The sequence below is a fragment of the Simochromis diagramma genome, unplaced genomic scaffold, assembly GCF_900408965.1.
Source record: "Simochromis diagramma unplaced genomic scaffold, fSimDia1.1 OVJJ01000798.1, whole genome shotgun sequence".
Lineage (NCBI taxonomy): Eukaryota > Metazoa > Chordata > Actinopteri > Cichliformes > Cichlidae > Simochromis > Simochromis diagramma.
In genome coordinates this window covers 1,367,075-1,394,316 of record NW_024386736.1, presented here as the reverse complement: position 1 = coordinate 1,394,316, position 27,242 = coordinate 1,367,075, and the positions used below count along the sequence as shown (strand labels likewise).

The following is a 27,242-nucleotide window of genomic DNA, read 5'->3' as shown; positions in this document are numbered from 1 at the left end:
ATATACAGTGCCGATGGATAATTACCAAGGTAATGAGTAATTTGGGCTAGTATCAGAAGATTAAGAACGACTCTTGGAGCTCTGGTACATGAATGGCAGAGAAGCCAGACGAACACAGTTGTGTGGCTTAAAAGTACTTTAGTGATGTTAAGCCTTTTAAAAGAAATCAACACAGGATTACAACAGGTTTTAACAGAACTTATGAAAATGTATAAGTAATGTCTAAAATTTTCCCCCAAAGTAGTAAAAAAATAGAATAAAAATAAAACTGCCACTTTGATGAGGAGCTCTTTTTGTGATACTGTTGCCATCTCTCCCAGGATGAATCCCTGAGCAGTGAAAGAGCATATCAGTTGTTTAACATGTTACTCTCTTCCTTGTAGGCTGCTGTGTTTTATTTTAATTTTTGAAATCACACCACATGAACATATATCCTCTAGTATGTTATGCACTTTCACATATCATATAAATAAACACAGTGGGCCACCATTACCAAAATATGCCAGTGTCAGTCCAGCCCTGAACCCAGATGATCCAGAATGCAATAAGACTTAAAATGGAGAGCAGTTCAGAGTCAGTTCAATATTAATGGAGTTCGTTTCTGTTATCACATGTTTACACTGACTTGCTTACTATTGCCCAGGTTACCTGTTGGAAAATCTTGCACAAAGGGAGTGTTTGCCTTTTAAAAGATGTAGGGAGCATCTGGTCACAGTCATGGAACGTGGAAATGTTCTCAGTTGTTTGTGTTGTATGTTGTATGTTTGTGTCTTTATCTTGAAAAAAATTAAATGTTATACTTTTTAAAATCACTGTCCATCCATCCATCCATCCATCCATCCATCCACTTCCTCTTCTCCTTTTCAGGGTTGCAGGGGTTGATGGAGCCTATCCCAGCTGTCTTAGGGCGAGAGGCAGAGTACACCCTGGACAGGTCGCCAGTCTGTCACAGGGCTAACATAGACAGAGACATCCAATCACACTCACATTCACTCCCACATTCACACCTATGGGCAATTTAGTGTTTCCAGTTAACTTGTCCCCCACTTTAAAATCACTGTTTTCTACTAAAACTCCATTGTTAGCTATAGGGACAATCAACCCCATTCCTTCTGACAGCTAACCCAGCTATGGGGTCAAAATTTCAGAGTGTCATAGATGAATGAATGAACAGCAGTTCATCAAAGAGTAAAAAGTGTGATACCCAACCCCGGTCTACCCCACGGTTTCTCTCTCAAACACGCTCCTGGGAGGAGCATATTTAAATGAACCACACAAACTTGATTTACCGGCATGCAATTTCCTGCAAATTATACTAAATTTAACGCTGTGAAAGAATGCTTTGTTTTGTAACTGATGCGGGTTTGATAATCTTGCGTCGGTTTAGCTGTAATCAGTGGGGGAAATGTTATCAGAAGGAGTGCATAATTGGCTCTGCCCCGGTTTCACCCTGCATGTTTAGAGCCGTGTGTAATTCTGGTCAGTGTATGAATCAGTGGAACCGAGACAATGAAGCCTGTAATGCAGACTATAAAAACAAAAACAACGAGCTCAAAGACCCCAAAACAAAAAACTGTTGAGTCAGTGACAAGTTTTGTGGAATTTCCTATACTAACGATATGCTTCAGCATAAAAGCTGTGCTTATGAGTGAAAGAGAGGCGCTATTATTGACATTAAGACATAAATAGGAGTCATATATAGATTATATGGTGGAAGGAAAAAAAAAAGAGAAAAAACCAATCAGATGTTGTTAGCTGATTGAAGCTGAGTTTTTACTGCTTTTCCCCCCAGTATAACACACCAATGGGATGATTATTTTTATTCTCAAAAGCTCTGTATCAGTGTATTGCTATGTAACTACTCTCTCTTTCTCTCTCATAGACACACACACGCACACACACACACACAGACACACACACACATTCTTGCCCTCCACGTTGCAACACTACACTTCATTTTTCTTGACCCTCCCTTCCTTCCTCTCTTCATATACCAACAGAGAACGCCCATGGTGGGTTTCAGAGGCCAGAGCAAAGGAACTCCCTCGTCATCAACTTCAGACACACAGAAGCAAAGCAAATACACACACCCCACACCCACATGTGCACTCACTCACTCACACACACACACACACACACACACACACACACACACTCACACACCCCACAGTTCCACATAAACTAAAAGAACCCACTGCTACCTCATAAGTCTCAGGCTGTGGCACCGTCAGCATCGATCAGCTGTTAACGTGACATAGAAGAAGGATGGCTTCTCCTGGATGGGCCGTCGCGCTCATGCTGTTTCAGCTCTTCCACTCAGGTGAGTGAACTGATGGCTGAGTGGGTGCAGTGGGCAGCTCTGATGAGAAGAACCTGTTCAGTGTAGAAGCCAATTAGAAGGGCAATAGAAGCAGATAAGGTTAAAAAGTAAGGTTAAAGAGTGTGACAAGAGAGATAACTGGGACTGAAGATGACTGGGCAGAGTGTGGTGGCTGCGCTTGTAAGAACCCCTGAGGCAAATTGATTTGTAGTTAAAAATGACATGTGATCACTTTTCTGAGGGTAAAGTTACTTTTTTTTTACTCTACTAACCTAATCCAAGCGTTTCAGCTCAGGTTTTTCCAAAATTGTAGGAAACTATTTAACTTTAAAAAAACGTAATATGTTGTTAGAGAGGATTCAAAGCGGTTACACATGATCATATCAAACATGAGACATTTGAAAACATAACACAAAACATTATCTACACATGTAAAGCTCCATTCTGCATCAGAAGAAATTTGAATTTGTGATTCTTAGACAGACTTAGCTGACAGTACTTCCCATTCACATTTTGAACGCAGGCTTTTCCTTAAAGATTTCCATCCCATCTTTGGGGATGCTTCCATCCCCAAAGATCTGCAAATCAGGAAAAAAAAGACGTCATTGATCCTTCAGGTTTTGAGACTTGTGATCCTGGTTTGGTCTGGAGACTACGCTCTCTGTAAGCTGACCCAGCTGGCAGTTGTACTGCATTGTTCACGTTGCAGAGTGGCACATGGGAAACACAACTATAAATTTTGACAGCCGGCACGCCTACTGCCAGTGAGATCATCTGATAGGCAGGAGAACAACCCCAGGACTCGATGGAACAATGGTCAATTGAAAAGAGGAGCGAGTTCTTATGATTTGGGAAGGGTGTCCTTCCTTCCTCAGAGGAACACACTGGGTGTATTCAGCATGCTATGAAACAATAGTTCACAATAGATCAGCTAAAATGAGTATTATTTCATGACATGGCAAAATTTAATTGACCCTTGCATGTATTGTGTTAAGACTGAGAAAAAAAAAATACTCATGAGATCATGTGAGTTACAGTGCCAGGACAAACATAGGAGGAGACCCATCCTTTTATTCATGTTTTTATTTATAGTATTGGGTTTAACATCACAGGTATTCAGTGTGTTAGGTCTACATGTACAGTATCCTCCTTAATGTTCTGTTTTTCCATCTTATGGCATTCTCTCCACCATGTTTTACAGATGATGTAATGTGTTTCATTTCATAAGCCGTTTACTGTTATGGCACAGTATGGATCCAGTATAAGGATCCATACCGCTAAGTGACTGCTGATAAAAGCAGCAGGATGAATCCTGAAGCGTAAAGGGCTCTCTGCCCAAGTTCAGCCAAATTTTATAAGACAGTGCTTCACAGCGTAAATAGATAATGACCCAAAGCATACCGCAACTCCCAGCAGAGCAGCTTTTCAGTGACTGAAGATAAAACTGAATGCAGAGAGACGCACAAATGGGGTGCGAGTGGTTGCAGAAACGGCCTGGCAAAGCATCTCAAGGGAGGGAACACAGTAATTGTCCATGGGTTCGAAAATCCAGGGAGTGATTAAAGGATTTTCCTCCAAGTATTAAGAACAGTTTATTTAAATACATTTAAAAATCCATTGTGGTGGTGTACAGAGGCAAAATAATAAATAAATAAACTTTTTTTTTTTTAAAGTACATTTAAAAAGTCACTGTCTGCAGTGTTTTTGTAGCTACTTTCATTTTCAGAAAGCTCACAATGAATTTTTAACAGGTTTTTTTTTTTTTTTTTTTTTTTTAAACAAGCACAATGGATGAACCCCAAAAAGTTGATTCTGTTCATCTGGATGTAGCGTTTTCAGTGGGAGAAATGTTTGTCCCTCATTCAGTCTCAACTGAAGAAGTTGCTAGTGTTTCTCCCACTGAAAACTCTACATCCAGATGAACAGAATCAACATTTTGGGATTTCCTTACCTGGATGATTGAGCCTGCATGAAACATTTTATAGTATTTTGAGGTTTTCTTCCAGTTTATTAAAAAAAAAAGTACACGTAACACAAGGTTTTACAGTATTGCTGCCCCACAGATTGAACTTAGACAGAAAGGTACAACATGCAGTCTAAAGTTGCATAAGCTGACATTCGTAAGGAAAGCTTTAGCAACTAAAGACTTGGATTATTATAGTAAAGCGAGGAAAATTAGATATTTTTTATTTCTTAGTTAAAACATGTTGTGTGGATTTCTGATAAAAATAAAAGTGCAAAATGATTTTGCACAGACCTTAAAGATACAGTACACAGTGTTTACTTTCATGACTTATTATATCTTGCTCTTTCTCCCACTCCCTTAACCTCAGGTACTTCATACCCTGTTTTCACTAACACACCATCTCTTCCACCAGAAATCGCACTTCCCTTTTCAAATGTCAGCCTTGTCGCTTCTCCCATCACACCTGGAGAATCAACACAAAGTGTCCTCTGCCCTCTAAAGATATCACCCTCCACTGTGGTGGTCAGGTATGGCAAAAAGAGTGAGTGATTATTTCAGGCTGACGTAGGTGGTCAGTGATAAGAGTCTGTGTGCACTAACTTGCTGTTCACTCATCTGTGCAGTTTAAAGCCTTTTTGGACAGTAAAACGATAGCTTGGTGTCACTCAGACATGGTGACCTTGTGGTATTTCATTGTTCAGAAAGGTTCACGAGGTTTTGACCTTGCAGTCCTGTTATGTTGAGCTTCTGAAATCTATGGTGCAAAGATCAGCACTCTGATTTTTATCTTGGATCAATTTCCAACTATTAAATATTTCAGTTGCTGTCATGACTTGTATTGAAATGTAAGAGGCAACGTCAAGAAAATGTCACCAAATTAACAGAATCATCTGTGTGTCTGAGGGAATTAATTGTGTATCTCCTTTTACAGGTTTGGAGATCCAGTCAAAGCTAACTGCTCCTTACAAAGAATGGGGTATTTTGGCATTGGTTGGGAAGTCCCACTGGTAGGTTAATCAGTGTTTGATTATACACAGTGTTTTATATGTTGAGAACCAAACAACACCCACTAACTAAACTAAATATAAGGCTTATATCCTCACTTTGTAGTTTTATATAAGAGAGCTGTATATTTTCATCACACAGTCTTCACAACTTCATATCCAATGCAAAGTGAGTTATGATAAGTGTGAAGTGTACTGGGAAATAAAGAGCACTGCAGATGCAGTATTTGCTTTGAGGGCGTTGACTGAGAAGTATTGAGGAGGTCAGGAGTTGCACTGTGTTTGTGGATCTAAAGGACATGATAGGGTGCCAAGATAGGAACTGGGGTACTGCCTGAAGAAGTCAGGAATGGCAGAAGATGCAAGGATGGTGCCAGACATGTCTGAGGACAGCGAGACATTGGTGAGGTGTGAGTACATCAGGGATCGGCTGTGAGCCACTTCTTGTTGACAGTAGTGATCGACAGTCTGACAGATGAGGCGAGGCTGGAGTCTGCATGGACTATGATGCTCACTAATGAAATTGTGATCAGTAGTGAGAGTATGGAGTAGGTGGAAAAGAACCTGGAGACGTGGAGGTATGCTCAGAGGAGAAGAGGAATGAAAGTACAACCAAAACAGGATAGATGTGTAAATCAGAGGAAGACAGATGAAAAGGTTACCATGGAAGCAGCAGAAGTGGTGAAGGTAAATTCAATTCAATATTATTTATATAGGAAAAACTTTTTAACGAGAAGAAACCCGTGGAAGAACCGTGCCCAGGGAGGGGCAGGCAATTGTTGAGATTGGTTGGGGGTGAAGAGAAGGACACAGGAAAAAAAGACACTGTGGAAGAGAGCATAATTTCAGCATAATTGTCAATAAGGAAAGTCTTAAGAGTAAACTTAAAAGTAAAGCGGGAAACTGTCTCCTAAATTCAAACTAGGAACTGGTTCCACCAAAGAGGAGCCCGAAAGCTGGAGACTGTCTCCCATTCTACTTTTTAATACTCTAGGAACCACAAGTGAACTCAGTCTGACTGTGAAGTGATCGGATGGGGTGATACAGTACTAGAAATTCTTAAAAGACGTATTTTGGAATGATGATTTTGAATCTGATTCTGGATTTAACAGGGAGCCAATGAAGAGAAGACAATATTCAAGAAATATGTACTCTCTTACTAATCTATGTCAGTATTCTTGCTGCAGCATTTCACCTCAAGTAAAGGCATTTCAGGGAGTTTTTAAGGCATCCTTATAATAATGAATTACCGTCATCGAGCCTAGATGTAATAAATGCATGAACTAGTTTTGGAGGTCCACCTACATTGTTCTTTGTAAAAAAGTGATTGCCCCCTAAACCTAATAACTGGTTGGGCAACCCTAAGCAGCAACAACTGCAATCAAACATTTGTGATCACTGGCAATGAGTCTTTTACAGCACTGTGGAGGAATTTTGGACCACTTGTCTTTGCATTGTTGTAATTCAGCCAAAATCGAGGGTTTTCAAGCATGAATTACCTTTTTAAGGTCATGCCACAGCATCTTAATCTGATTCAGGTCAGGACTCCAAAGCAGTCCTGCTCTTTTTCTTAAGTTAGAGGTGGACTTGGAGTGTTTTGGATCACTGTCTTTCTGCAAAAACCCAAGTGCTCTTCAGCTTGAGGGCACAAACAGATGGCTGGATATTCTCCTTCAAGATGTTTTGGTAGATCCATGGTTCCATTTACCAGAGCAAGTCTCCCAGATCCCTAGGCAACAAAGCAGCACTGGACCATCACATTACTGCCATGTTTTACTGTTGGTATGTCGTTCCTTTTCTGAAATGCTGAGTTACTTTTATGCCACAAGTAATGGGACACACCCAGTCTGACCATTTTTCAAGGCTTGGGGATCATCACGATGTTTTCTGGAAAACTGAACTAAGCCTTTATGTTCCTTTTGCTCAGCAGTGGTTTTCATCTTGGAAACATTTGGGGACATTTTTGCCCAGTCTCTACCTTATGGTGAAGTCATGAACACTGAACTGAAGCAAGAGAGGCCTACCGTTCTTTGTTCCGGGGTGGATGAGTCGTTGCTGAGGTCCTGGGGTAACTTTGTTCAGCCAGTGAAAGTTCACCACTGTTCCATGTTTTCGCCATTTGTGGATAATGTCTTTCACTGTGGCTCGCTGGAGTCCCATAGCTTTAGAAATGGCTTTATAACCTTATCCAGACTGAGATCTGAGTTACATCGTTTCTCACTTGTACCCGAATTTCCTTCGATCGCAGCATGATTTCTAGTTTTTGAGGACTTTTTGGTCTACTCTACTTTGTCAGGCAGGTCCTATTTAAGAGATTTGATTGAGCACAGGTGTGGCAGTAATCAGACCTGTGTATGGCTACAGACTTTGAACTCCGCTTTTCAAAGACGTGATACACCACAGTTAATTTCCCCTTAATAATAAACACCATTTAGAAACAGCATTTTGTTTACTTGTTAATATTAAAATTAGTTTAATGGGCTGACACATTTGAGTGTGATGAACACACACACACACACACACACACACACACACACACACACACACACACACACACTTTTTATTGTTCATTGCCTTCACTTGAGGAAAAAAGAAAAGAAAAATCTGAATAGCTTTGTGATTTGTTACCCTTTGCCACTCCAGAACCGTCCTAACTTTACATCACAAGGTTTTCTGGTCTGGAGTGTTGAGAAGATGACTGACTGGACCATCAAGCCTGTGTGTTTTGCCCTATCTGATCACAGAGGACAGTGTTACAGTAAACTCACCCTAATAGTCTACAGTAAGTCAACAGCATTATCCTTCTGACATGCATGAAGCACTTTACATGGCTGATATGCCAACCTCTCTCCACAGAGCCTCCAGACAGAGTATCCATCACATTTCTAAATCACAGTGAGTCACTGTTTGAGGGTGATCAGTATACTCTACAGTGCCACGTTACAGAGGTTGCGCCTGCTGAAAACGTCCTCGTGACCTTCTACAGAGGGGAGAAAATGCTGGCTCAGATGCACTCTAATACATCCAGTGAGAAGAAACCAGTGACTCAGAGCTTCACTCTGAACATCATATCCAGTAAAGAAGACACTGAAGCTCAGTACTGGTGTGAAGCCAAACTTGAGCTGGGACCTGAAGGACCACAGCACCTTCCAGTGATGGCGTCACAAAGACTCTGTAAGTGAAACCAGTGATCTGCGCTACGAGTTTTTGGAATTTATGTGGATTCTGTTTTTTAATTTCCCCTTTAGTTCTTTTCCCCCCTCTCCACATCTTTAGGATCCCTCTTTGCTTTTTCTGTAAGGCCAAAAGGGTAGATGCAAGCTATTTGCTTCAAACACTGCAGCATCCATTTAAAACACGTACATTTTGAGCTCCAGTTGTGCCACTTGGAGCTTTCCCAGCATCACTGAACAACTACTTACCCAGGCTACATTTAATGTGCATATGGTTATCAAAGCTTAAAACAGCATAACAGCTCTGTAAGTATAACCTGATCTGCTCAGTGCGCAGGATGCAATATTATGGTAAAGCCACAACAGCATTTCCAAAATTGCTTTTTTTTACATGGGAGTGACAACCTTGCAGAAAACACAGCAAAGAACATATCACAGTTCAGGTGTGGATAATCCTAATATTTATTTACTTATTGACTGTGGAAAATGACCACCAGAGCTTCTGCCATAGTCACAATATATGCACTGTTAATAACATATGACTGAAGACTTTCTGCTCTACGAACCGGTTTATCACTCAAGAGGCATTTTAATGAGGCAATATAAAGCTGTTGTGTAATGTTTCCTTCTGCAATTTCAAGAATCACATATTCAAACTACTTCAAATGAAACTGCACTCTTTGTTCTCCAGTCATATACCTGTCAGCTGTAAACTGTTACATAGAACTGCTTAAACCATATTTTTCTTCTTACTAGAAAAGTGAAGAAACAGAGCTTCCTTCGTTAGATAAAATGTATTAGGTGTCTTTTCTTCCACTGATTGTTTTTCCTTCTTGTTTCAGTTGCACCACAGCTTAGCTGTCCTGTAAAACTTAAGGTGACAGAGGGCGAGAGATTCCCATGTGAGGTGACAGGAAACCCTCAGCCATCAGTGACCTGGTTCAGAAATGGGCAGATAGTTGCCCCACCCTCTCATTTAAATAAAAAGGATGCTGGAAATTACACAATCCAAGCTAAAGGATTATTTTCAAAAAACTTCACAGTGGAAGTGAAAATCCTTCCTGCCAGAGGTAGGGTTGTCTGCATTACTACTGAACACAATTAATGCTCCCTGTTAACATTTCTACTTTCATTGTTCCAAATCACCTTTCCTGGAGTTTGAGAAAGCTTTTGTTCTGATATATGATCATGTAAATTCATGAGAAGAATCCTAAACTGAAGGTTTGGAGTAATCTTGTGCTGAAAACTGTTTCTTCTGCTTTCCAGGAACTGCAAACAGCTGTTGTGGACATTTCTTGCTGCTTGTTCTTCTTAACCAGATGATAACTCACGTGTAAAACCTTAAAAGTTCCTCTTTCCATGTTACTTGGATAAAAGTGCTCCTGCTGTAGAAAATGCAGAGAAATGTTCATTGCTGTGTCATTCCTTGTGTCCTCAAGGCTCAGCTTTGAATGTCTTTATGTGCATTTCAAAGACAGTGGAGTCTCACTAAAAGCAGATGATGCTCTCTAGTTGTTCTTTTTAATCGTTTTGTTGCTGAACTTCTGTCCAGGTACATGTTCTTATGTAACTAAGCTGTCTTTGTTATCTGCCCAAAAGGCAAAGTTCACATCTTCCAGACTGAAAGCTTCTCTAGAAAGAAATTCACATTTTAGTCCTTAATCACTCAGTGTTCATGGGTATGTGAAAGCAGTATGATTTAGTTAAAAACAATTTACTTTTAAAGAGCTGAGACTGGAAATAAGGCGAGACAGTCCAGCAAAGGCATCCGGAAAGATATCTTGTTGTCTTATTTTCTTTTGAACATCACAATGGTGTTTCATTACTATTTGATATCTGAAGAAATGCTGAGTTACGCCCCCATCCTGCCATGTAAAGAATCCAAGAGTTTTTGGAAGGATTTTCTTTGGATTTGGAAAACTGGATCAATGTGTTGAAGTGGGTGAGGGTAAAAAAAATTCAAATAAATCATTGGGCATAATGTATGTGTCAACCCACTGTCCAAGTGTCCTGCTCCACCCCCTTTTGGAAACTGTCTGGGTTAGCTGTCAAAGCAAAAGCTGCACCCAAATGGTACAAGAGGCTAACAGCCTGCTCTTTAGTTGGGTAACTTTAGACTTCCTCATCGTCCTTTAGGCTCATTGAGACATTTTATTTTTACATCCTTATTCACAGCTCCTGCATTACTCCTTGCAATACTTTCATTGCACAATGAATTTCAGCTTAAATAAGCTGACTAGGCAGTTGAACTTTGTTTTGAGTCATTTGTTACTAGCCTCAGTCAAGTTGGTAACATGAATCATTACTAAAACCTTCAGTTGCTGTACAAAATGTTAAGAAAATAAAGCACCAAATAAACAGCTATGACATGCTCTCTTTATTATGTATTAAGTGAAAGTGTGTAGTTTAAGACATTAACTTTGTTGATTTTAGTATAAGAACTACTCCATTAGAACCTCATCATGTGCCCAGTTCATCTTCAACGATTCTGCTCCATCTAAAAAGAAAAACATTTTATCTACTTGACAAAATGTTGATTATAAAGCTTTTATTTTGACATTGAAACTTATTGGAATACATAAAGCATCTTGTAGCAATTGATGTGTTGCGTTTGATAAAAACTTAAACTACTAAACCATGATGTCACACACTGGTTTGGTCCCACAATAAAGTTTTTGCTGCCATTGTCGTTTAGAAACCATTAGCTAACACACATCCTGGATAATCCTCTCACTCTTAGAAGACAGAATGCAGGTTTCAGGATTTTGGAGCCAATTTTGAACCTTGGAGCTACAGCCATCTTTTATTTTGTCTAAATATGAGATTTGAATTTTTGAATTTGAAATTAATTTTGTTTCAAGTACAAACATGTCCCTTCGGTTGTTGATTTTTGTCCTTTTGAGCATTTCTGATCATTTTAGTTCAGTTCTATAAAACCGCTATCCAATTAATTCCCTAAATCATTGGAGTGTCCCCTTTTCGTCCCCTTTTATTAAGACAGAAAGAAAACTGAACATGAGGAGCACTACTCTAAATTCAGAGTTGTTGTAATGTTAGAGTAAAAAGAAAATATACAACTTACTGCATGTCTTTGTTGAAGGTTGTCATTTTGTAGCACCATCACCTTCAGAGACTCTGTGCACCTGAACAGCATCTGCATGTTTGGTGCCTCCAACCTGAAGCATCTGAGGCAAAATGTCACCACATGTACTCTGTGCTGGGAAACCAACTGGGCTGGACTGAGGAGGAGGAGGGAGTAGAGGAGAACTCTGTGTCTCCGAGAGTTCTCCCCTACTCCAGTGATGAACAAAACACTTGGTTTTTGCAACTTCTGCTAGGAGCTCCTGGAGCCCTGGGAGGTGTTGCTCCTGAGCCAGGGCTTGTTCAGCAAGGAGATCCAGGAGGGAATGAGTGGGAGTGGGTGTCTCATCAACTTGAGATTTCTCCGACTCTGCATTTGAGGTGGCTCTGACATTCATTTCCACTTTTTTGACCTCGCCCTTCTTCGTGGCAGCACCCTCGTGAACAACAGAACTGAGTCTATCGGAGCCTTCGGTGAAGGCAGAAGCTGCTCCTCTGGACATTTCTGTCAGTGGTGAATTTCCCCGATCGTCATTACAGTCATCTGAGAATGAACATGACTGCTTCTTCTCACACTTGGCCTTCTTCGTTCTAAACATGTGAAACAATGCTTGCATTTTTGGTAAATAACTTTAAACATTTTATGTAGAAATTCATACAAGTAACAGCATTTAATTCCGCCCATCACTGCACTCACAGTAATGACGAGAGATGTAACAATTTCCTGCTCTCCTTCATCAGAACCCTGAGAGAGAAAAAAGACATTTAAGTCGTAACATGTGTATAGTTAAAAGTATGAAAATAAAGTTTCAGGACTGAAACTGCACCATTATAGTTTACCTCGATTGCATCCACCCTTTTGGCCAAAGCGGTTTGACCTCATTGTCAAGAAAGATCTTGAGATGCTCTTCAACCTCCTGTTCCCCCTTCCTTTCCTTTTTATAATTGTCTGCTTTTGCTTTCAGCACTTGGCCCAAACACTCTCTAAATGACAGAACAGGTCAAAGTGTCCGTTTTCATGGACTAAAGCACAGTTTTAAAAGATCTTACTGAAATAAAACATGTTAACACGTGATTGATCTTTACAGCTTACCTGATCTCCTCATTCCACTTGAACACTTTCTTAGGACCTGCTTTTCTCCCAGTTTTCTCCTCATCATTGTCCTCTGTTGCTCTTTAGATAAACAGAAAATGCCATTGTCACAGAGGGCTAGGGATGGTTCCCAGTAGTCCAATTCTCTTTGCAAGCACCTGCACAGCCAACATGCTAATGCTAAGCTAGCCTAGAAGCCAGAGTGCTGTTAAAGCTGAGTAAATGCTGATCCCAGCCTAGCAGTTGCATGTACATGCTGTAGAGTAATGCTCATGTCACATCTGCCTTTTTGAAATTGTACAATTTGGTTGTGTCAGCCATAAGAAAAGATTGTAATATTTAAATACAGCCACAACTGTGGCAAAGAATGGGAGATGAGACAACGTGGTAAGTAGGAAAGGAGATTTTATTTTGTTAAATAAAATTATAGACACTAGTAGCTGATAGTCTCACCTCCATTTTCCAAGAATAAATGAACTTACTTTGAAGTTTTGACTTGTTCATATGCCTGACATTCTTCATTGAAACATGAAATCTGCTCAGGCATAGATCTTCCAATGGCATCTTTAAGTTTCTGCATGGGATTTTCCACCCCAGGAGGCTCCCCCTTATCAAGAGCACATAAAAAGCAGGTCACACAAGTATAAATAATTTACAACTCTGTAATAGAAATGCAGCTGAACACATGAGCACACTCACCACTTGTGCGATTAGCAGTTTCTTTACACGTTTGAGAAGCGTATCTCTGCTACAGGGCAGGAAAGACGACAGGTGTGTGTACACCTTGGAGCGCAGTGACCCACTCTGCTCCCGACACTGTAACTCAATGCTGTGCCGAAACACCAAGAGCAGAAACATGCATTTAAACACCACACTCAATATCTCAGGTGGAACAGGTACACATTTAGTTAAAGGGTTAGTGAGTTATATACTGCTTTGTATACCTTTGAGCATGCAGCCATAAAAGCGGCTTTGTGACGCTGCACCTACATAGCTACTATCTTTGTATGCCATGCTAATCTGTGTGTTCACAATATTAGTTTAGTGTGTAAACCGGTTAAAATTTGCGAAGGAGATTATTTGAAATCGTAGGCATGAGTATAGGTATAACAAGATTTTTGATCAGATAATCATGTGTGTAGCAAATTTAAGGTCAAGATCAAGGTTTGCAGGTCAATACCTGAACTTGAAGCAGGCACTGTCCAACTTTTTCTTACACGAGCATTCAAGTTCCACAAAACGTGATCACCTAATATAAATAAATACCACTTCCTAGTAGTTTCTGAAAGAATGAGTCATTGAGGTATATCTATCACTATATCTACATACATACACACACTCAGCCTGGCCTTATATAGACGCACCATCTCCATGACAAGATTTTTTATTCCTCATTTCTTTTTGTTTTTAATTCTTTGCCCTTAAATTCAGCATCATTCTTTAAAATAATGATAATAATAATAATAATAATAATAATAATAATAATAATAGCAGCAGTTTGTATGCTGTGCATGCCTGTGCTGAAGGACTTTCGCTTAAACTTGCAAAGAGAAATATGTTCTGTTCACTGTTAATGGTTTTACATTTGAATATGTTCACTTGGGAGAACTCACTCTAGCAGGATTGAGTTGATATCTGGACTGAAGAACTTGAGTTTTGACTCTCCCTCTGATATCTTGGCTGCCTAAAAATCAGTGTAAACATTGCTCATTAAACTGCAATCAGTTTGTCATCCTATACAGTGTGCACGGGCATTTCCTTTCAGCAAAAATACATAACATCTCACCACTGTGAGGTTTCTAATGCTGTCTTTCAGCGCTGGGGGAAGTCCCTCTGGCAGCGGGGCGCTCTGCGGTGTAGAACTGGAATCTGACACAAGCTGGGTTTGCTCTGGTTCACATTTCTCCAGAAAATTATTCTTTGAAGTTGAAGTTCGGGTTTTGGGATCAGAAAAGGTGTCGAGCTGCACGGGATCATCCGTTTTGCTTTGGATCAGCTGCATCTCTAATGCTGGTTGAGGAAGTGATTTAGGCGATGAGATCTCTTCACTGACTTCTAACAGAGAGTCCAGATCAATATCAAAATCTACTGTGCTGGCTGCTTGAATCAGAGCGTGGTCATTGGTTGAACCAATTAAACTGAGAAGAGGGTCAGTTAGCCCCATGCCTCCACCCCCACCTGCATCTGCAGGAAACAGAGGGGTTGCTGTTGCACCCAGATTTGCAGCTGCCTTGTCCCTCGCTCTCTTCTGTCTCTCTCTCTCCTTTTCTTTTTGAAACTTTTTCAGCATGCTGGTGACGCTCAGAGTCCTAACAGCCTTTTTCTTCTTTTTGATCTCCATCTCATCAGTCTGCCTAATTTCAGACATAGAGCTACAAAACAAGAAAATTACAAGGGAATAATTTAGTGTTGTTAAGTCAGCTTTACAACATCAGTATCTAACTTTGGTCAGCCTCACCTTAACTTATGATCCATGTTGCTTTTTATCTCTCCATCTGCTCTGCACAGCTTCTTCCCTGGCTTCTCCTGATCATTATTCAGTTTACGTTTCTGGGAAATTGTTCGAAGGCATGTTAAACAACTCAAAAACGTTATAAAGAACCAAAATGTTGGTGCAAAATTTCCTTTTAAATCTATTTAGCAGATTTGCCAAAATATTCAGCGCAGCCAGTCATGTACTCTTACTGCTTTTGTCATCTCAATCGTTTCCTCTTCGGCTGTGAGGTCATCTTCTTCGGTGTCAGAGGCCTGGCGGAACTGCAGCACGCCCGAATTCACATAGAACCCACCAAATTTGGTGGTGATGGAGCATGGCACAAACTCGTCATACTAAAAGCAGTATGTAATACAATTACAGAAACTACTGAGGGACTGTATAACCACAAGCAGTACACATGATGGCTGTTGAGAGCTTTCACGTGCAGCAGCGAGCTAATGCTTAAGCAGAAAGAACATTTACTCAGTGGTGAGTGAGGTCATTGTCATAATCTATAAATCAAATCGTCTTTTTGTGCAGCACAGCAGGCAAGTACGAGTTTATACCAGCTGTGAGAAATTTCAAAAGGTGTTCTAAGACCGACTCACAGCCTCAGAGTTGTCAATGAAAGAATCCTCGTCATCATAACCAAATCCGATGTCGATCAAGTCCTGGATGCGGTCCTTTTTTTTCTTAGGTTTGGCACCCTGTATTGAGAGGAAGCATAACATTACTGCACCATTTACAAATATTTATCATAGTGATCGCCACCTTCTGTTCACACATCAGTTTAATCTTATAGGTTAATAAGGTAATTGTTTTTAAAAAAAAAAACAAAAGGAGTAACAGGCTGCTTTCGGAGGCACAACCTGTGTCACCACAAGTGAACATAATTTATTAAGCCTTAATATATGAACGTTCTCTTTATCACATTGTATTCTTACCTGCAGTTTCTGAACAGTATAGATGACCAAACAGTCATTATTGCCTGTTATTTGTCAAGTGCCTATTTAAACAAACCTTGTGTTCACAAGAGTTTCAGAAAACTTAATCAAAAGAGATTCTCAGGTTATCACGTCCAGGCTGACCTCTGGGCCACCCAGCCGTAGACAAGCACCCATCAACCCTCACAAAAAACACCAAACCCCCCCCCAAACAAAATCTGTTTACATGTTTACAAGAGTAAAAGGCTACTCACATATTTTTCTTCCAACTTCCTTGCAATGGCAGCGACTTCATCGTTCTCCCTCTTTTCTTCCTCCTCTAGTCTGCTCAGTGGTCCTTCAATTTTTGACTGACTTATCTGAAACCCATCAAATGCCATGCCAGCCATTGTTTTACAGGAAACTGAACACATGTCTGGCTCCAATGCAACCAGCATGTTTATTAGTTTTTCATGAGATTAACAAATCAAGTCATTCAGAATAGCAATTTACTCCCACTGAGTGTTAAAGCAGATCTTTGTCCCACTTTGACTATTATCTAACTTTTAAACCCAGCTCTGGCTTTAAAAAGTTAGTTTTTTAACCCACTTTTGAAACTAAGCAAAGGCTGCTACTGAATTAGCAATGCAGTTCAAACTGAATTAAAACTGAACTGCTTTTTATGTGTGTAATACCTTGAATGGTTTACAATTTCATGTGGTTAGCCAAAAGCCTAAAAAATATTTAGCCTACTTAACCCAGACTAACTACAGTCACGGGTCTGTTTGTATCTTAACTGGTTACAGGTTAGGAGGGTGGAGGTCGTGACTTAATCCCACCTTGTCATCAACAAGCTGCCTGTAGCTGAACTCCGGGAAGCTCCGCTCGTCGGGCTCAAATAATGTGAGGACGAGCCGGACTGTTTCAGTGTCAGCGGGTCGATCTGAGCGGGATTCTTCCATCTGCGGAACCCCTGACGGACACCTGTGGGTCGAAGGCGAGTTAGAAGAGGGCGCATCACTGCTGAGAGTAAACAGCTGAACTCTCCGGGGTTCAGCCATCCCAGCGACAGCACACCGGAGTCAGTGGTTTGGTTTGAACTGAGGAGACGGGCAAAGAGAGTTTAATTAAACTCAAACTGCGGCAGGTGTGCGCGCACGTGCCCAACTGTGTTACCTTGGTAACCAATCCGGTTTGTTTAAAACGAGGTTTATTTCTTTAAAGATGGTCCGTCTTCTTCGTTTCTCACGCATAAAACTCTCTCAGAACCAGGTGGAAGAAGAACGTGTTGAAAGAGAAACAGGATTCTGGAAAAACGTCCGTAAAGCTTTGGGAGTGCCAAGTACTGGCTCTGTATTATCCTAAGTATCCATCCATTTTCTTCCGCTTATCTATCAGTGGCGCCTCCAGATTTTTTTCATAGGGGTGGCCAATATAGGCACCACTAAAAATACTGGGGATTGCGCACAAAAAACAGAATTTCCAGTTTTATTATGCTGTTGTCAAATATTGGTTGCTTGAAAAATATTGCAAAAAAAGAGAGACGTTGCTATTAAAGTTGATATCACTGACAATAGGTACATATGAAAAGCAAATAAGATTTTGAAATCCACAATAATGTGTTCTAAACAGGAATAAATAATTATAAGTTAATGTTAATGTTTCAACTCATTGTAGGGTGTCTTTCTCTCTCTTGTGCTCACGTTTATTTGAATTATTACCAACATAAGACAGTTTTACCAGGATGGGCCATTAGGGAGGGCAGCAAATTTTCTGAGGGGGTGACCATTCTAATAAAAAATGTAGGTAATGTATTCATGCTGTTCCACAAGAGTTTTTAGTTATTTGGTTTGTGCATGCCAACAAGCACATGTCTCAAAGCAGATTTATGTAACAGTTAATATAAATAACGTGAAAAATACTTTTACAAAGAATAAAAAAAAATATTTTTTTCAGTAGTTCTATTTGCAGAAGAGGAAGATTGTCTGAGTATGGCCCCTGCTGCTTCTTATCTGCTTTCTCAACACCTGGAAATCTCTGCCCTTGTGTTTACACTTTACAAAAAGTCCAAAGATTCTTGAACACAGAAGAAATCTTTGACATTATTTTCGGCCCAGGATGGAAGGTTTGGCTTTTGTGATCCACACTCCAGGCAACCAGATGGACTACCCTGGGCCCAGATGGTACTGGTACAGCTGTTGGGTTTCTTTTCACACATTTGGATGATCTTATAACAAAACTTAACAAAATGTTCACTAAAGTTAGGCACCAGTCGAGATGCTCACTTTGAACTGACGCCTGTGCTTTTTCAGCATTTAGATGAGCTTAAGCAAAGCACTCTGCCACATGTAAATTCTCCTGCCTAAGCAGTCAGTGCCCAGGGTTGTATTTCTCCTGTCAAAAGGGACACATCTCAGGTTTAAGTGCAGATAAACTTCAGCATGACAGTCTGCTAGAGGTAGCTTCTCATAACTAAATAACCAAAAAACAGAAACAAAGATTTCTAAGGAAAAACTTAAGAACTTTGACATTGGAAACAAAATTGAGAATTATCATATGCTAAGAAAAAATCACAACAGAGAAAGAGATACGGCTGTGAGATTTGCGAGAGTTTAAAATTCATATCAACAAGCTCATTATCATCAAGACAGACGTTTCCAGCAAAAACAAACGTCATACATCACAAACCGATACCAACAGGACATCGGCTTTAAGCAAAAGCAGAGGTTAGTTTGAAGAGTCTTAAAAGGCTTATATCACCACTCGTTATGCAAGGGATGCAGCATTTACATTTAAACAACGGCTAAGAATAAGACAAACAATGTGTAACAAATGCAAACGACTGAGTAACACCATGCAGACTGCAATAGACATTAGCCAAAAGTATACAGAGGAAGATGCAAAATAGACACCAAAATGACAGTTTCGATCACAAATAAAAAGTGGGCTTACCAGCCCTAACCCTTAGGACAAACTTTTGCCTTATGAGAAAGTTTATTAGTTTGCCATAATGAATGCCACCATTCAGAACAGTGCATGCTTCCAAATAACAGAAAGAGAGGGTGGATCTGTCACACTTGCCAAAGACAGCTTAAAATGGTAATACGTCTCCCCTAGCAATAGCTAATAATTTACAGTTTACAGATATTCCAAATGAACTGTGCAACCTGAACATATTAGAGAGGCCTCTCATTGCCAAGTGCATAGCATTTGCCAAAGTAATCCCTCTTCCAAAAGGCCAACAAAAGAGCTGTTCATGGCAATGTTGTCTGTGTGCTCGCTGAGGTACAAGAAGTAGTGAAGTTACCAAGACTGTAGCATAATCGCTCATAACTTGAGATCCATTTCTCAAAGGGCATCAGCTGTTTCAGGCTGTGACATGGAATAAGCTCCTCATAAGCTTGTGAGGACTTTGCTTAAACACCATCCAAAGTATGAGGACGTAACAATCAGAGATACACCTGACTTATGCGACCCAACGTTAGACAGTGATGAAGGTTCAGACTCTGATGGATAGAGATGATTACTTTAAGGAAAATTTAAGGGGAATTGACAGGTTTGAGACTGAGGCACTTTGTGATGCTGAAAGTGATCCTGAAATTGCTGAAAGAGTTAGGAGTAAATCAGGTGATTTACGGGAACCAGAGCCTCAATCAAATAATTGAGGCTCTGCCAACTATAAAAATCTTCCCTTGTGCCCGACTGTTTAACAGGAAACAGAGTCCTTTCTTCAGTTCAGCAACCCTTCATTAGAAGTGGCTGGGTCAATAAATTAGGAGGCAAAGATGTGAATTACACACATTTCTGGACCTCAAACCTGTTAAAGAACACTGGTTTCCTCCATCTTCAGTAGTGAAATGCTTGCACTGTATGACCATTACACATTTATCTGATTTACTGCGAACTGCCTCAATTGATCATATGCACGTTTTCTGCATTAGACTTTTTAGACCTCTCTAAAAAAGTTAGACCTTGCAGCTGAGAATCTGCACACAGTGACCCAGAGAGGACAGACAGCAGAGACGCTGAGACCAGATGATCCTTTTGAGCTGCACTCCGTCTCCAGGTACCTTAAAAAGAATAAAATGAGCAGTGTGCCACTCTGTGAAACATTTATTATATGCTCAAGTTTTCATATTTCTGTCTTTTAACTCCACTGCCATTACATCACCAAATGAGTATGTTTGATTAAGGTTTGATCAGCATGTTATTGAATGTAACATGACATTTCTCACCATTTGATGTCAAATATATATTTGCATTATCCATGTTTTGCATACCAATTCTCTATCTACTATTGACTTCTGAGAAACACAAATTTCTGATTCCGCTAATCAAAGCTATGCAGAGTCGTGTCGACTGAAGTGGAGCACATAGTGATTCTGCATGGACTCAGAATTAGCTGAGATGAACCTAGGCACTGCGTAAGTGCATAAAAAGCCTTAGCTATGACTATGGCTTATGCACACATTTATCTCACCACTCAGTGACTGTTAAATTCAGTGAAAATGTCATGATGTTGAATGTTAACTTCCTCTTGTTTTGTGCACTGCTGTTTAACAGGAAGTGAAGCCCTTTCTATAGCTTGCACACACATCATTGCATATTATATATTTCAGATCAATACTCAGTAAGTGCATTTTTTCCCTTCCCGTCTTCAAATGTCTCAAATCTTTTATTCCATGTACATTATGTAAATGTATTTACTTTCTTTTGGATTTTTGTGCATCTGTGAATATTGTACTTTTCAGTCTTATTGAGTTAAATCTATATTCTGGCATATGCAAGTTTTTCATGTAGGCATGTGCTGATGTCACAGTAGAGACTATTCACGGCCACGTTAAGGAGAAGACGACGTTCACATGTGGACGAGGAGGAATAAGCTGAAAGAAATGGAGAGGGCATCCAAGGGACTGTTGTGTGATCCATTTGCAGTCATCTGGAGAAAATCTAAAGAAAAAGTTCAAAAAGTCAACTGAAGGTGATCTTTGTTTTTGACTTAAGAAATTAATAATTATGGTAATTCACTTTTCAATAATGACACAATTGATGTAAGACAAAACTTCATCAGAATTGGTAAAAAACAAAAAAACAAAAAAACAAATAAATAAATTTATAGGTCAATTGTTTTTTTCACATGTATCATTTTTATAGAGCACAAAAGAAATGGTTGGATCTGAAATACCAGCCACCTCCAGCAAAAAATCAAGAAGGAGAAGAAAAAGAGGAACACTGCTGATACATTACAGGTAACATGTTTAATGTAATAAGGGTAATTAGGAAAAGTGGAGACAGCTGTGGAGAACGAGACACGGCTCAACTGAATTAGAAAAGAAACAGGAAACAAAACTAAAAGCAAAGCATACGTCAAACTAATTTTCAAAGTTAAATGGAAAATGTTTGAATTAAACAGGAAAACACAAATGAACTAAATAAAGCAGAAATGAAGACTGAGGGAGGAATTAAACGAAAGCAACTCAGAACTAACAAAACCGAACACGCTAAGAACAAACACAGCAGTTAATCATGTTTCTTTATTTGGAAATCCACAGAAATCTATTGTTTCCCCACAGCACTGCAGAAAAAAGAACTTGTTGCTGTGGTTCTGTCTCAGATCAAAGGCAGTAACTTTCTTTTTCAGCACAGTGAGCTGAAATTATTAGAACCTCATCGTTGGTTAACAGGTAAGTTATGTGTCTAAAACAGAATCCAAATAACTGTAACTTCAATTATTGTGTTAAAATAATCCTTTGAACACACAAATATTATAAGCATGCCTGGCTGCTAACATGTTCTTCTCCTGGAAACCAAAGACTTAACACTAGGAAATGTTAAGCATTACCAACATTAAGCATTAGGGAGTTAAAATCTTACAGGGCATCTGTACATTCAGTGGGGAAAAAACTAAGCTGTAAGATATCACACTGTATTTTAAATTGAACAGGGATTTAATTGTTTGTAAAATGCTAAATAATGACCTGTTTTACATCCTTTGTCTGTCCCTCCTTCTAAAATATGTCTCAACGAAATAGAAAGTGCCTTGTAATACACTGAACCCCAATAAGAGATCCAACAAGTTGGATGTGGGCGTCTGTGAGTACTGTTGTATATACTGAACCACTACATCGCTGCTTCCTGTCTGGGGCAAGAGAGATACTGAGGAGGAATATAGAACAGCTGTCCAGGAGCTCTGCGATGTCCTGGTCAGGACTTTAATTTTCTTTTTTAACAGTGTATATTTTGTCAAAGCAATAAAAAGTCTGAGATCAAAGAATCACCAGAGCAGGTAGCTCTATATTTTTGACTTCTTTCACCTAAGCCTACTTGTAAAGGTGAAGCCATTTCTCTGTTTCAGAGACTTTGAAAAAGCAATCGATGCCTTTAATTCATCTCGCCTTGACTTCTGCAACAGCCTCTATGGTGTTACTTCGTCATTAATTGGCCGACTACAGCTGGTTCAAAACCCCGCGGCAAGGTTCCTGACTGGCACACACAAACGAGAGCACATATCCTCTATACTTGCCTCGCTACACTGGCTGCCAGTTAGTTTTCAAATTTATTTTAAGATCTTGACACTTGTTTTTAAAACATTGCATCTGATCTTCTAAATTGGTATACTCCGGTGAGATCTTTGAGGTCTGTGGACCAAATGCTTCTAGTTGTCCCTAGGTCTAGCTTAAAACAGAGATCAGGTTTTTGCTGTGACTGCAAAGGGAATTAGGCTCCCTTTCCCGTCTCCGGCTGTAATCAGCCGAGCAACCTGTTGCTTGGCCCGTAAACGTGTTAACCACGACACTACGGAGCCACAGAACACAACGAGAACGCAATTGTCTTTATTTTCTCAGGAATTCTTCTGCAATTAGGGATGAAACTCTGCAAACTTGTGGAGCGGTTACACACATAGGAGGAATGTGTTTTCTTTATATCAAATATCATGGATGGCTTTTAATTTATTTTTGATATTAAGTCATCACATTCAGTTAATCTTGTTGAATTTAAGCGTAACTGTCTTTTATTTTCTTGGGAATTTTGTAGTAACTTATGATGAAATTGTGCACACGTATAGAGTGAGCCAAAAGACATCTGCATCTCAACGATCAAGCATGACTTATTTACATTTTTTTAATAACTGAAAATGGATACAGGAATGCCATGAAGAAATAACAGATGTTACAAACACAAAAGGAAGAATCAAGGATATAACTACACAAAGGCTGATTAGAACAGCCCGGATGAATTAGCACAGTTGTAGACAAACACCACAATGAGAGCGGGGAGGAAGTAAAGCTAAACAAGCAGAGACAAAATTGTATCAAAATAAAACAGCTAGTGTAGCACAGTAACTGACATCAACCTACACATAGGGGAACTGACAAAAAAAATAAATACATTTAAGGAGGTCTAATGGCTAATATTCACATTGGCACTTTTTGACCCAATTCCAATTAATGTCTCTAATGCAGAGACATTAATTGGAATTGGGTCAAAAAGTGCCAATGTCTCTGCATTAGCCCCTCCTTGAATCGCTACCTTATCGTGGTGGAGGGGTTTGTGTGTCACAGGGATCCCAGGGGCTATGTTGTCTGGGGGCTTTTGCCCCCTGGTAGGGTCTCCCATGGCAAATTGGCCCTGGGTGAGGGACCAGACAAAGAGCGATTCATAAGACCCTTATGAAAAGGACACCGAGGGAACAGTTTACCCTGCCCGGGATAGGGTTACCGGGGCCCCGCCCTGGAGCCAGGCCCGGGGAGGGTGCCCGAGGGCGAGCGTCTGGTGGCCGGGCCTTAGTCCATGGGGCCCGGCCGGGCACAGCCCGAAGAGGAGACATGGGCCCATCCTCCCGCAGGCCCACCACCCGCAGGAGGCGCCGTAGGGGTTGGGTGCATTGTGTGCCGGGTGGCGGCCAGGAGCGGAGGCCCTGGCGGACTGACCCCCGGCTGCCAAGACTGGCAATAGGGACATGGAATGTCACCTCTCTGGTGGGGAAGGAGCCTGAGTTAGTGCGTGAGGTTGAGAGGTACCGGCTAGATATAGTCGGGCTCACCTCTACACATGGCTTGGGCTCTGGAACCAGTCTCCTGGAGAGGGGCTGGACTCTGTCTCAGTCTGGAGTTGCCCCTGGTGAGAGGCGGCGGGCTGGGGTGGGTATCCTAATATCCCCTCGGCTTGCTGCCGGTACGTTGGGGTTTTTCCCGGTGGACGAGAGGGTTTGTTCCCTGCGCCTTAGGGTCGGGGAACGGGTCCTGACTGTCATCTGCGCTTATGCGCCGAGTGGCAGTTCAGAGTACCCAGCCTTCTTAGAGTCCCTGGGGGGGGGTGCTGGAGGGTGCTCCACCTGGAGACTCTGTTGTCCTGCTGGGAGACTTCAATGCTCACGTGGGTAACGACAGCGAGACCTGGAGGGGCGTGATTGGGAGGAACGGCCTCCCTGATCTGAACCCGAGCGGTGCTCTGTTATTGGACTTCTGTGCTAATCACAGTTTGGCCATAACGAACACCCTGTTCGAACATAAGAGTGTCCATAAGTGCACGTGGCACCAGGACGCTCTAGGCCGTAGGTCGATGATCGATTTTGTAATCGTATCAGCAGACCTGCGACCATATGTTCTGGACACTCGGGTAAAGAGAGGGGCTGAGCTGTCAACTGATCACCACCTGGTGGTGAGTTGGATCAGGTGGCGGGGGAGGACGCTGGACAGACCTGGTGCACCTAAACACGTAGTGAGGGTGTGCTGGGAACGTCTAGCAGAGGCCCCAGTCCGCGAGATCTTCAACGCACACCTCCGGCAGAGCTTCAACAGCATTCCGAGGGAGACTGGGGACATTGAGTCCGAATGGACCATGTTCAGCGTCTCCATTGCCGAAGCTGCTGCATTGAGCTGCGGCCGCAAGGTGGTTGGTGCCTGCCGTGGTGGTAATCCCCGAACCAAATGGTGGACACCAGAGGTGAAGGGAGCCACCAGGCTGAAGAAGGAGTCCTATCGGGCTTGGCTAGCCTGTGGGACTCCGGAGGCAGCTGACAGGTATCGACAGGCCAAGCGGAATGCGGCTCGGGCAGTGGCTGAAGCAAAAACTCGGGTGTGGGAGGAGTTCGGAGAGGCCATGGAAAAAGACTTTCGGACTGCCTCGAAGAGATTCTGGCAAACCGTCAGACGTCTCAGGAGGGGAAAGCGGTGCTCTACCTGCACTGTGTATAGTGCTGGCGGAGCGCTGCTGACGTCGACTGAGAAAATTGTCAGGCGGTGGAAGGAATACTTCGAGGACCTCCTTAATCCCACTGACACGTCTTCCGAGGAGGAAGCAGAGTCTGGGGATGAGGGGAATGACCCGCCAATTTCCGGGGGCGAGGTCACTGAGGCAGTTAAACAACTCCTTGGTGGCAGAGCCCCTGGTGTTGATGAGGTCCGCCCCGAGTTCCTGAAGGCTCTGGACGTTGTAGGGCTGTCCTGGTTGACACGCCTCTGCAATGTTGCGTGGAGATCAGGGGCAGTACCTGTGGACTGGCAGACCGGGGTGGTGGTCCCCATCTTTAAGAAAGGGGACCGGAGGGTGTGTTCCAACTACAGGGGGATCACACTCCTCAGCCTCCCTGGGAAAGTCTATGCCAGGGTGCTGGAAAGGAGAGTTCGTCCGTTAGTCGAACCTCGGATACAGGAGGAACAATGCGGTTTTCGTCCTGGTCGCGGAACACTGGACCAGCTCTTTATCCTCTCCAGGATACTTGAGGGTGCATGGGAGTTTGCCCAACCAGTCTACATGTGTTTTGTGGACTTGGAGAAGGCATTCGACCGTGTCCCTCGGGGTGTCCTGTGGGAGGTGTTGCGGGAATATGGGGTGTCTGGCCCATTGCTACGGGCCATTCGATCCCTATACAACCGTTGCAAGAGCTTGGTTCGCATTGCCGGCAATAAGTCGGACTCGTTCCTGGTGGGTGATGGGCTCCGCCAGGGCTGCCCTTTGTCTCCGGTTCTGTTCATAATTTTTATGGACAGAATTTCTAGGCGCAGCCAAGTGGCGGAGGGCTTTCGCTTTGGTGGCCTCAGAATCTCATCTCTGATTTTTGCAGATGATGTGGTTCTGTTGGCTTCATCGGGTGAGGGCCTCCAGCTCGCACTGGAACGGTTCGCAGCCGAGTGTGAAGCAGCGGGAATGAGGATCAGCACCTCCAAATCTGAGGCCATGGTTCTCAGCCGGAAAAGGGTGGAGTGCCCACTCCGGGTCGGGGATGAGTTCCTGCCCCAAGTGGAGGAGTTCAAGTATCTCGGGGTCTTGTTCGCGAGTGATGGGAGAAGGGAGCCGGAGATCGACAGACGGATTGGGGCTGCAGCTGCAGTAATGCGGACGCTGCACCGGTCCGTCGTGGTGAAGAGGGAGCTGAGTGTAAAAGCGAAGCTCTCAATTTACCGGTCGATCTACGTCCCTACCCTCACCTATGGCCACGAGCTGTGGGTAGTGACCGAAAGAACGAGATCGCGGATACAAGCGGCAGAAATGAGCTTCCTCCGAAGGGTGGCTGGCCTCTCCCTTAGAGATAGGCTGAGAAGTTCGGCCATCCGGGAGGGGCTCAGAGTAGAGCAGCTGCTGCTCCACATCGAAAGGAGCCAGCTGAGGTGGTTCGGGCATCTGACAAGGATGCCCCCTGGGCGCCTCCTGGGTGAGGTGTTCCAGGCATGTCCCACCGGGAGGAGGCCCCGGGGCAGACCCAGGACACGCTGGAGAGATTATATCTCTCGGCTGGCCTGGGAACGCCTTGGTATTCCCCCGGATAAGCTGGAGGAGGTGGCTGGGGAGAGGGAGGTCTGGGCCTCTTTGCTTAGGCTGCTGCCCCCGCGACCCGGCCCCGGACAAAGCGGATGAAGATGGATGGATGGATGGATGGTCTCTGCATTAGAAGGAATCACCAACGTTTCCTCAGTCTTTCAGAAAAGTCCTCCATTACACTCACAGTGGTGTTTTTCACCTATGTTCTTGCTTTTTCTGTGATGAGTTCAAATTCAAAAAAGATTAAAAAAAAAAATTAAATTAAATTAAAAACAAAGTATTAAAGTCCTGTTTAAAACCTCATTTAGAAACATTTTCAAACTCAGAATTAAAAAGAAATATTAAAAATCTTTTAAAAATGTAATTTAAAAAGAAAAATTGGAATCCAGGAATTGGATTAAAAAATCAGTCTGACTTTTGCTTTCCATTTCTTTGTCCTATTAGC

At 42.0% G+C, this 27,242-nt stretch overlaps 2 protein-coding genes across 5 annotated transcripts; one reads left to right on the top strand and one right to left on the bottom strand.

The window, feature by feature from the left end:
* The first annotated feature begins 976 nt into the window (after window positions 1–976).
* Window positions 977–10,709, top strand: LOC120746227 (hemicentin-2-like). Of its 2 annotated transcripts, none has more exons than XM_040051622.1 (7): window positions 977–2,320; window positions 4,654–4,813; window positions 5,218–5,293; window positions 7,934–8,072; window positions 8,147–8,464; window positions 9,306–9,533; window positions 9,730–10,709. In XM_040051622.1, the coding sequence occupies exons 1-7, from the start codon at window positions 2,266–2,268 to the stop codon at window positions 9,798–9,800; spliced, it is 1,047 nt and encodes a 348-aa protein (XP_039907556.1). In that variant the 5' UTR covers window positions 977–2,265; the 3' UTR covers window positions 9,801–10,709. The 2 variants fall into 2 exon arrangements, with proteins under 2 accessions (XP_039907556.1, XP_039907648.1); XM_040051714.1 differs by having other exon boundaries at window positions 1,665–2,320; window positions 4,699–4,813.
* LOC120746072 (ubinuclein-1-like) lies at window positions 9,522–17,171 on the bottom strand. 3 transcript variants are annotated; one of them, XM_040051424.1, is made up of 14 exons: window positions 16,876–17,171; window positions 16,312–16,416; window positions 15,722–15,820; window positions 15,323–15,466; window positions 15,096–15,187; window positions 14,424–15,009; window positions 14,251–14,321; window positions 13,337–13,466; window positions 13,120–13,244; window positions 12,638–12,718; window positions 12,385–12,528; window positions 12,242–12,289; window positions 11,546–12,135; window positions 9,522–9,848 (listed from the first exon to the last, which is right to left on the bottom strand). In XM_040051424.1, exons 1-13 carry the CDS (start codon window positions 17,095–17,097, stop codon window positions 11,568–11,570), a joined length of 2,415 nt encoding a protein of 804 aa, XP_039907358.1. In that variant the 5' UTR covers window positions 17,098–17,171; the 3' UTR covers window positions 9,522–9,848; window positions 11,546–11,567. The 3 variants fall into 3 exon arrangements, with proteins under 3 accessions (XP_039907358.1, XP_039907283.1, XP_039907435.1); XM_040051349.1 differs by lacking the exon at window positions 9,522–9,848 and adding an exon at window positions 10,847–10,960; XM_040051501.1 differs by lacking the exon at window positions 9,522–9,848 and adding an exon at window positions 10,847–10,960 and having other exon boundaries at window positions 15,326–15,466.
* Window positions 17,172–27,242: the final 10,071 nt, after the last annotated feature.